An 11,441-nucleotide genomic window follows, 5' to 3' on the forward strand; every position below is an offset into this window, starting at 1 on the left:
ACATCAGGAGTAATTTTACTCTGATTTGGTTCGACACTGCTCTAGTTTAACCTTTTCTGGTATGATAATTTGTTAACTAACTTGGTTTTGGTTTTACACTGTGTTGATTTAGCTGACATTGTAGGTTAACTACTAAATTTTAATCTACTTATATATACTCTGCATCTTAGTTCTCTACTGCCAGTTTTAATTTTCCCCCTGTGTTATAGTGTAAGTTATCATTAATTTAATCCATCTGTGCATACAGTTAGCACCTATTGGTTCTCTCTCAAACTAGTTTACTTGCATATTCTACATCTCAGTATATATACCTTAGCTGTAAGTCTTATTTATTTATATATTTACAGTTGCACTTGCATCATTACATCTGATTTCAGTTAGAATACCTACATCTTTGCATCATCTCTTGAGTCTATTTGCATTCTACTTCCTGCATTTACATAATGGCACTAGTTTCCTTTTTTTTATTTTTCCTGTATCTTACCAGTACTGTAAATAGTCATTTAGGAGTCTGTAAATTCATGTTTTGTTATTTATTGTTACTTTGTTAAGAACTGTTGCCTTGCGCAGTTGTTAGAATTCAGTCACCTGCACTTAAACTTTGAATCTGCAAGCTTAATTTGTTCCCATCTCCAATTTACTGATATTTTCTATAGTGCTGGATAAATCTTGTCCCTCAATTGGTTTGAAATTGCTTGAATCTACTTCTCTTACGCTCCTTTACAACCACATTTTAATCTGACTTGTTTTCTGAATTCTAATTTACAGTGTTACAAACCATCTTAATTTGCATTCTGCTTCCTGCATTCACATAAAGGTACTAGTATCCTTTTATTCTATTTGTCATGTATCTTACCAATACTGTAAGTAGTCATTTAGGAGTCAGTAAGTTCCTGTTTTGTTATTTATTGTTACCTTGTTAAAAACTGTTGCCTTGCGCAGTAGTTAGTTTCGTCACAATTGCAGTTACCTGCACTTAAACTTTGAATATGCAAGCTTAATTTGTTCTCATCTCCAATTTACTGATATTTTCTATAATGCTGGTTAAGTCGTGTCTCTCAATTGGTATGAAATTGCTTGAATCTACTTCTCTTACGCTCCTTTACAGCCACATTTTAATCTGTCATGTTTTCTGAATTCTGATTTATAGTGCTACAATCCATCTTAATTTTACCAGAAAACTAAAGTATCCTTTTCATTGATCTATTCTTGTGACTTTAACATATTCTCATTTTGATACATAAGTCTATTTTGTACTATTAACATATATTCACATCTCTCTACTTGGTACTTAAATTGTATTTATAATATAAGTCTGTACTGTGATATTGAAACACAAGTCTATATTGTACGCTGAAACTGTATTCACATCTATTATATTCAATCATATATTTCTTCTCTGTATAGTGTTTGTTTTGAAGCATTCTCTGTGTAATAAGTAATTACATTGTATAATGTTTGCTTTGAAGCATTCTCTGTGTATACTGGTTTGGCTGATATAGCACCTTTAAAATCCCCTAGTTTTTCCTTCTCCTGCACTTGGATTTGTGATTTACTCTCTGTTAAAAGGATCATATTCTTAGTCTAACCTTTTCTTTTCTTATTCCTCAAGAATCCTTCTCTACTCTTAAAGCCCTATTAAACCTAAATATTCCATCTCTTCAAAAGCCCATTGAACCTATCTTCAAAATCTTTCTTAAACTTCCCTAACCTCTGGCTGCAAAGCCCACCAAAAATATCTCACACAAATCTAGTTAGTCCTATTCACTATGAATATCCTTGCTTGGAATTGTCAAGGCATAAACCTACCACCCTCAATTCAACATTTAAAATGACTAGTTAATCTTCACAAACCTAGCATTCTATTTCTATCTGAAACACTTGCTAACGATCAACACATAAGAAGATTAGCACAATCCCTTCAATTCAATAATTACTTCAACATCCCAAAAATTTGAAGACGAGGGGGACTTTGCTTAATGTGGGAAGATAATCTAAATATCCAAATATTACTTCAATCTCAAAATTACATCCATACAAAAGTTACACCACCGCCTCCGGAACAACCATGGTTCTTCACGGGTATCTATGTCCCTCCACATCCGAATATAAGGAAAAATCTTTGGCAAGAATTTCCAACAATCTTCAACAATATTGACCCGTCTACACCCTGGCTATTAATAGGAGATTCCAACGACGTCTTAAATCAATCGGAAAAAAAAGGAGGAAGGCAAGTAACATTTTCTCAATCTCAACCTCTTCTCACCCTAATGGATCAGATGAGTTTTATAGATTTAGGATTCCGAGGAGACCCATACACTTGGACAAACAACCAAATAGGGAAAGATAATATCCTAGAAAGATTAGATAGGGCTTTAGCAACTTATCTATGGAGGACAGCAAACCCACATGCAGCAGTTACTCACCTTCCTAGAATAGCATCTGATCATGCCCCGATACTACTACAAAAGAAAGCAATAGACTGGCAAGGAACAAAAAATTACAAATTCGAACACCTCTGGCTCTCTCATCCCCAACTCAAACAGATAGTCGAATCGTCTTGGGAACAACAACAAGATAATGAACCTACTCTCAACCTACAGCTAAAGCTAATCACAACAGGACAAACTCTCCTAAAATGGAACAAGGAAACCTTTGGCCACCTACCAACTAAGATCAAGGAATCAACATCCAAGATAAAGAACGACCAATACCAATGTGCTTCCCAAACTGGATCAGATCTAAAACTTTGGCTGATTCAAGAAAAAAAACTGAGAATAGAACATGAAGAATTATTACAATGTCATGCGACATTGGAAACAAAGATCTAGAATTCAGTGGATTCAATCGGGCGATCTTAACACAACTTTTTTCCACACTAAAGCTACCATTCATAGATATTCTAACAATATACAGCAACTACAAGACTCATAAAACAACTGGATTAGCAAAAAGGAAGACGTTATTCAACTCATCCTAGAACACTACTCTCAGCAATATACGACTCCACCGACAGTAATAAATGAAGATCTATTCACAAACTTCAGACCGAGATTGACTCCTATACAATCATACCAACTTACGGAGGAAGTAACTACAACAGAAATCAAACAATCACTTTTCTCCATAAATTCTGAAAGTGCTCCAGGTCTAGATGGCTATACAAGTAACTTTTTTAAAGTTTTCTGGGATACAACTCACCCTCAATTAATAGCGATGGTTAAAGCTTTATTCAATAACCTTAATATGCACCCTCTCATGAATCACACAAACATAACACTAATACATAAAGTCGACCACCCTTCAAAACCTTCACAATTCAGGCCAATAGGACTCTGCAACGTCACATATAAAATCATCTCAAAAATATTAGTCAACCGGAATTCTCCCCTTTTTAATAAGCCCTTTCCAAAGTTCTTTTGTTCCGCAAAGATCAATACACGACAATATAGCCATTGCTGGAGAACTCTTTCATAACATTAGAACCTCAAAACCCACCAAAGATCCAAAAATAGCTCTCGAACTAGATATCCAAAAAGCCTATGACAGCCTAGACTGGGGATTCATCAAAACTTCATTTACAAAACTTGGATTCCCATCAGCCTTTATAGACTACATTATGATGTGCATCACAACAGTTACTTACTCCATCAAAATTAATGGTACACCTCATGGATACATCACCCCAAGTAGAGGCATCAGACAAGGAGACCCACTATCGTCCTATATTTTTATCATCTGTGCTGAAATCCTATCCACAAACCTGAGAAACCTTCAAAACCAAAAATTAGTTCCAGGAATTAACATTTCACAAAAAGCATCTCCCATAATTCACCTAATGTATGCAGATGATCTTCTGATAACTTTTAAAGCGTCAACTCAGAGTAACCATCACCTTAAAACACTTATACATGCCTATAGCTCCTCTGCAGGGCAAGTAATTAACACTGCCAAATAATTAATCATCCACCATCCTAATTTAGATCCAATCAAAATAAGTGATCTTCAACAATTCTTTAATATGCCGACCACATCAAAACCGCCAACCTATCTAGGCATATAGTTTAAACAAGGAAGAGCATCAAATCACACCTTCGCTCCCCTCCTACAAGATTGGCTAGAAAAGCAAAAGGATGGATGACAAAATGCCTAACCCCAACAGGAAGACTCCTCCTCATCAAAACATCCCTAACCCCTACCACAAATCATATAATGCAAACACAAAAACTTCCCAAAAATATACACAAACAAATAGATCGTATAACCAGGAATTTTTTCTGGGGTCATGACTCAACAACAAAAAAACTACACCCTATAGGATGGGATAAAGCAACAAAGCCATTAGCCGAAGGAGGATTAGGGATAAGGAAAAACAGTGATCATAATACAGCCCTTCTATTGAAAAGAATCTGGAATTTTCATGAACAACCTAATTCCATATGCAGAAGCCTTTTCAGTGCAAAATACCTCAATGAACAACCAATTCTACAAGCAAACATTACTATTCCTTCCTCTTCTTGTCCTCAATGGAGACAACTAGCATCAGTTATCCCTACCATGCAAAACTTAATTTTCCATCATATTGGGATTGGATTATCAACTCTGATAGAGGCTAATTGGATTCCACACTCTACCAATCTCGACCCAACGCAATGCTACCCAGTCCAAATGGTAGCAGATATCATCGACCCAATATCCCACTCCTGGAATCATGAAAAATTGAACACTTTTCCCAACCCAACAATTCAGAAAATCATCAACATCCACCTACCCCAAAATAATACTCCAGATAAAATTATCTGGCCGCACTCAAAATCGGGAAGCTACACCACATCTTCAGGATACAAATGTCTAACCCATGGTTAACCAACCCACACACCTCTACCACCTACCAAATTCTTATGGACCTTACCATGTCCACCAAAAATTCGGCTTTTCTTGTGGAAAGCTATTAATGAAGGATTAACGACCTTCTCTCTTACATCGAATCCATTTGACCAACTCAGACATATGCCCTAGATGCAATACTGATACGGAAGTAGCAGACCACCTTTTAATTCATTGTCCAACAACGGCTTCTTCCTGGAACATATTATTCAACCAACTTCAAAATGCACCAAACACCAACCCCAACCCAAACTTCACTTTAAACCCTCAAACAACCATATCCCAAATCCTCCAGCATCCAACATCAACATCTATAATCTCCTCAGTTTGTTTCCTATTTTGGACCCTATGGCTATCTAGAAATGATCTAATTTACCAACAAAAACAAACAACTTCAGAAGAAACCGTAGCCTGGGCACAAAAACTACAACAAGAATTTTTTTGGGCACTACACGCTTCACCACCAATCATACCAGGAGATACACCAACATTCAACAACACGATAACAAACAAAAGAACATCAACAATATTGGTAGGTTGGTCCACTCCGAATATCAACTGGATTAAGATTAACACAGATGGAGCAGCCAGAGGACATCCGGGATTTGCAGGAGCTGGATTCATCTGTAGAGACTATGATGCACGAACATTAATAGTTATGGCTCCACCACTAGGAATTACGACAACACTAACTGCAGAAACATGGGCCTTATTATTGGCTTCAAGAACAGCATCGGAGAGACAATGGACTAGAATCCTATTTGAAACAGACTCGGAAAACCTCCTGAGGTTCATCACATCAACTACGTCGCCACCTTGGCACATAGCAGGAATGATCGAAGAAATAAAAATGAGACTTAGGAAAATCCCGCAGGTCGTTATACAACACAACTACAGGGAAGGAAATCAAGCAGCGGACGGATTGGCAAACCATGCAGCGGATGGAAGCCAGGCAGGAAATTTTTCAACCAAAATTTGGGACCAGACAATCCCATCCTTTATCAGTCATATTTTATTTCAAGACTCTGTGGGTACCATATACCCACGACAAGTTGTAAACTAAATTTATTATAATAAATTGTATGCTTCAAAAAAAATCACATCAGGAGAGGCACACTCCAGCCCTGGTAAATTTTGATGACCGAGCCAGTAAAATTTGGGAATTTACCATGCAAACAAAGTGGATTAAGCCGATCCATATTCACACCGAGTCGGTAAAAAAACCAAACGTCATCTTAGCATTTGAAACGCTGAGTGAATAGTAGTGGCAGTTGTGTCGTCCCCGTTAAGCTCGCTCTTTCAAATTACAGCAAAAACGAAAAGAAAAAGAAAACATTCGAAGAAGAAAAGGGTTTTGAATTCGAAGAAAACCCTTTCAAGATGGATGATTACACTAGAGAAATGATGGATCTAAAGACTCTTGTTACTCGTACTCTTGAAAAGAAAGGTGTTCTCGCTAAAATCAGAGTAAGGAATTGCTTCTTTAACCCCACATTTTTCATTTTTGGTGATTTTATTTCAGTTAGGTCTAAAAAAGGGATGATTTTTAGTCTGGGTTTTTTAATTGGTGTAATTGGCTCTTAGATTTTGATATTGTTTGTCAAGTTCGAGATCTGGAGTGAAAATTTCTAGGTTTATATCTTTAGGTAGCAGATCCGGCCTACTCAGAGCTCGAGAATTTTATTGATGTTTTGCAATTGAACCCAATTTTATTGATATTGGGTCGAAATTTTGCCCTATATGAATCAGAAGATTCAAATGTTAGGTTTTTGAGATGCTTATGCAGAATGTAGGTCTAGAGAACTGACCTAAAGTAGATGTATTACACGATTGATTGAAATATGAAATGTTTTTTCTGGTTTATGTCATGTATTTGTAGTCGGACAGGTATGTGTTTAGGGTCATATACTGATGATTTTACTTGTTATTGATGAAATGTGTTGTTAGGCTGAGCTTAGAGCAAGTGTATTCGAAGCCATTGAGGAGGAAGATCGTGTAATAGAAAATGAAGATGCTGTTCCTCCTGCATTACTTGGCAGTTGTAATGACCGTGCGAAACAACTTCATGCTTCTCCTTCAGGTTATCTTTTTTAACCATTGCTTTTACTTTATGTGATTTTTAGATGATTTGACTCATTGTTTGCAACGGATTTATGATTAAAAAACGTTGAGTACTGGTCTATGAAACATGGGCATGGGTGTTGCCTGTAATGACATAATTGTTCACGGGTTCTGTCACTCGGTGGGATGGACTTATCACAATAATCAAAAACAATTTTCAACTTTGTATCTTCGCTACTATATCTAAGTACTAAGATATAATTGGGGGAAATTCTTATCTAAGAAAAATTCTAAGTAATAATCTTAACAAGATATGATTGGGGGGAATTCTTTCTTAATTGAGGCAGTTTAAGAAAAATGGCATTCTTGTTTTGTTGTTCGGTTAAGATTACAAGAATTCATGTTTCTATTGTATGCATTTGAATGTTTTCTTACATTCTTGTTGGATATGAACTTCAAGCATGAATTTCTTTGATAGGAATATTGTGCCTATATACGGCATTGCTAACGAGATCATCACCTCTTCTAGTTTCTTATCATTGGGTTTATTTTGATGTGCTACATACAGGAAGGATACTAACAGCACTAGTATGTGAATATTTGGACTGGGCACAACTGAACCACACTCTAAAAGTCTATCAGCCTGAGTGTAATATGGTAATTACTTTGTCTATCCTACATAGGAGAAATTATTGCACTTCTTTGACGGCATTCTATTTGGCTACTAGTATGCACTTAATTTGTAAATATCTTTCGCTTGCAGCAAAAGGATTCCTGGAAAGCTGAATTGAGGGAGTTTAGCAGCAAAAATGACTACGATTTGAACAGAAATGGGGATAATTGTCCTTTGCTTTTGGATGTCCTTGAAGGATTTTTGAAATATGAGGTATGATATATCATGTATCGATGAATACTACTTCTAGTGTCAACTTAAAAACAAATAAAAGAGAAAAAGAATGAAGAAACGTAAATTGTTCATTTTGGTTCGATTAGTCTCCACAGAGTCACAGACTAATTATTTGATACATGAGCTTGAATTTTAACTGGAAAGGATATTATAGCATCTCATATATGAAATCATCGTTCTTAGCTGAAATTAATACATTTGATTAAGTCTGGCAGCTTTTTTAATATGGATGAAAGCTTTCTTAGACTTTCCCTAATCCTGTAAGGTCTCTCCTTCAGCTCATCATATTTTGTATCATTTTTCTGGCATTGATCAGTATCTCATATAAAGTAGATGAGACAATCTGTAGCATCTGCTTAGATGCTCTTTTCTGGTGATTACTCAAATTGATTCCTTTAGAGCCACAAGGGATGAGTACGGACTTAGTACAGCGCTTCTGAAGTCCCTAAGTTGATAACATGTATCAGACGCCATATCAGCGTCTGTAGTCCTCACAGAAGGGGTCGACACTCATCAGCCATATCATACAACATATCTGTTTAAAATGGAAGTTCTTTGCAAACTGGCATCTTAGCTTGAATAAGTTGTCAGTAATCCCAGGATTGGTTCTTGTTAACATTAGATCTCGTCAATTTTGTGCAGAACCTAACTCAAAAAAGCAATGGAAGGAGCGAGTCTGTTTCCAATTCAGATAGAAACACCCGTAGACCGTCGTCATCATCTGTTGCTGGGGGCTTACCTCCACTAGGAAGGTACACCTAATTGCATGAACGAATACATTATCACCCAATAGTAGACTGTCATTTTTTTTCTCGTTTCTTCACTTGTTCAGTGATTGTTTTCTGGTTTATGTAGGGCGGTCCCTGCTTCCCAAGTACCTGGTAAGTCATGCAACGCTTGACACTATTGTTTCCAATTGTTTGCCTTGTTGCCAATTCTCTGTTCCTGAGGCTTCCTAGCATTTCAGATCGAAGAGTAGGCTCCTCCGTGCATGGTTGTAGGAAGGAAGAATATAACTGGAGATATGATACTGATGAGTTTTCTGATGATGTTCTTCAAGCCTCAAATGCTTTGGAAAACATCCAGTTGGATCGGAAAGCACGTAATCTGACAACATCTTGGAGGTAACGTCCAGATCGAAAAACTTTAGTATCTCTGTATCTTTTCCTCAAGGGCGTCTGCTTACCTGCTTCTATTTTTATTTTTTTATCATGCTAGGCATGCTGGAGATGGAGGATCTGAGGATGATAACAATGTAGATCACATTTGATATTTTGCATTTCATTACTATGTATGTATTATTGTCGAGCTGTTTTTAGCTAATTAGTCTTGGAGACATTGGAAATCTACCGTGTAAGAGTATATCATTTTTCTTTTTCCTTTTCAGTGGAACTTAATGACATGTTTTTGAATATTGTTTCCCACTGAGTGAGTTTATTTATGCTATGCAATTTAGTATTGTGCTTATATTTCTTCGTCGCCCACTGTGATTACCAAGAAATCATGGAAGATAGAACAGGAAGTATTGGTGTTTCCAAGTATATATATCGTTTTCTCAAAGATAATAACTTTTTCTTGAATGATTTTCTTTGCTCGATCATGTATTACAAGGGGTGCTAGTGCTACGCTAGCTGGCATCATCTTAAGCTTGTTAGTAATCGTGCATGGTGCCCAAAAGGATGTGTCAAGGGGAGTGCGTTTCTGTGATTTTGCTGAACAAGGCATGGTGGCGGTTTTGGAGAAAATCTTATTTATTTTCTGGCTCAATATAGTTAGTAGTTTGAGTCAGTTCGGAAAAAGAACCGTAAATTAACTATGAAACCTACCAGAAGTTATAGTTTTGGGGTGAAGTCGTGAAGCCTATAAAAGGGTTGCTGTGCCATGAATCTGAGACACCTACATGTTACAAGCTCTAATAAAGAGTCTTCCTCACACTCGTCTTAAAAAGGAAAGTTTTACCTTCCCCTTGTTGATTCCACAAAAACGGGTCTTTTGAAGACTTGTACGGGTTTTTGTGGAATCATCAAGGGAGGACAGTAAAATTGTTAAATCAACAAGCGAGGTTAATGGTGAAATACTATGGTTTTTGTCAAAAATCGATAGTAAAAGAATTAGGGTGTTAAGAATTCAATATATTCACGTCGGTGACCGGTCCGTCTTGAAGGGTTGGTATCATTTTAGAGCATCTCCAATAGAGGGTGAAAATTTTATTTTTTACTGACATAGGGTTTTAGACCCCCATTTAACAAAAACCCATCTCCAATAGTTATGTCCTAAAAATTAGAAGGGGTGAAATACTAATTTTAGGAGGGGTGAATGTCTTAACTACATGCACCTCCACGTCATTAATTTTATTTAAATATATCCATATTTTATATAAAACTATACTAAAAGTACATAATATTATTTTTATCTAAATCTAAAATGCAGAGTATAACCTTAACTATTAGAGATGAGTTTCAAGACAAAGGTCTTATTTGGACCAAAGTATGAAAACCCCCCATAAATGGAGGTCTAACAATGACCTCCACATAGGATTTCTCGACCCACTATTGGAGGTGCTCTTAGAATTTAGGGTCATGGTGACGGTCTTAGAAACTGAAAAAATTGTCCGAGTTAAGTTTTCTTTGTTCAATATTCGACGAGCTGTCAAACGGTCCAAGCTTGCCAACCCGTACTAGGGTTAGGGTCAGCCCTAGTACTGTTCATGAACACGCTAAAAACCCCAACCCTAGCCCTAGGCGGGTTAACGGGTTGGTTGGTTAATGTTATCGATTTAAAAAATAAAAATTAAATACAAAACCAATTAGAAAAAATAAGAGAAATGGTGTGACTTGCATTGAAGAATGTAAAATTTCACTCTTAATAAATGCATGTTTGGTAAATCTATGTTAATTTTGCATTCTTTTATGCAAGTCACACCATCTCTCTTATTTGTTTAATTAGTTTTGCACCTTCCTAATGCAATGATGGGTGTTATCTTGTGCATGTGCGCACAAGATAACAAAACCCATAATATAACTGGTCAGTGCACTTTAGTTTTCCTAGGCACGGAACCCTAAAATCAACTAAGCAGTAAGCACTTCATTAACTATTATCATTTTATAAGTTTATGTCGGTAAGACTAACCACTGTTTAAGAAGTTTTACTCTCTTTTTTTCTTGTCTCTCTTGTGGTTGTTCTCTTTTTCTCTTTTGTAAACAATCATCCATCACGTAATATCTAACTAGAAACAAATACTCCTCCTCTCCATGTATATCTCAATTTTATTTTCCAATTTTTACAGTCAATAATTTTATATATAATTATAGCAGCAAGATCTGCATCATTTTTTCATCATTTGATATTTTTCCTGCCATTGATCGCTCCTTGTCGCTCTACCAAAATAGCTTAGCAAGAATATTGAAAGCACTTCCATAAAAATAATAGAATATACCAAGTTGTTATTTGATTTATTAATTGATTATTTGAAACCTAAAATTGTAATATATGTTTGGTTAGATCTAAAATTAATTAAATTTATTGATTTAAAATTAACTAAATTGTAATATATGTATGCAAATCAGGAGATTTTAAAGAGTTGGTA

The 11,441-nt window shown here is 36.1% G+C and overlaps 1 protein-coding gene across 1 annotated transcript; it reads left to right on the plus strand.

Moving 5' to 3' along the window:
* Positions 1–6,145: 6,145 nt before the first annotated feature.
* LOC113311095 (protein TONNEAU 1b-like) lies at positions 6,146–9,322 on the plus strand. The gene is made up of 8 exons (XM_026559946.1): positions 6,146–6,354; positions 6,835–6,967; positions 7,517–7,605; positions 7,712–7,834; positions 8,498–8,607; positions 8,711–8,736; positions 8,823–8,979; positions 9,074–9,322. The coding sequence occupies exons 1-8, from the start codon at positions 6,268–6,270 to the stop codon at positions 9,123–9,125; spliced, it is 777 nt and encodes a 258-aa protein (XP_026415731.1). The 5' UTR covers positions 6,146–6,267; the 3' UTR covers positions 9,126–9,322.
* Positions 9,323–11,441: the final 2,119 nt, after the last annotated feature.

This window comes from Papaver somniferum, chromosome 9 (assembly GCF_003573695.1).
Source record: "Papaver somniferum cultivar HN1 chromosome 9, ASM357369v1, whole genome shotgun sequence".
NCBI classification, from domain to species: Eukaryota; Viridiplantae; Streptophyta; class Magnoliopsida; order Ranunculales; family Papaveraceae; genus Papaver; species Papaver somniferum.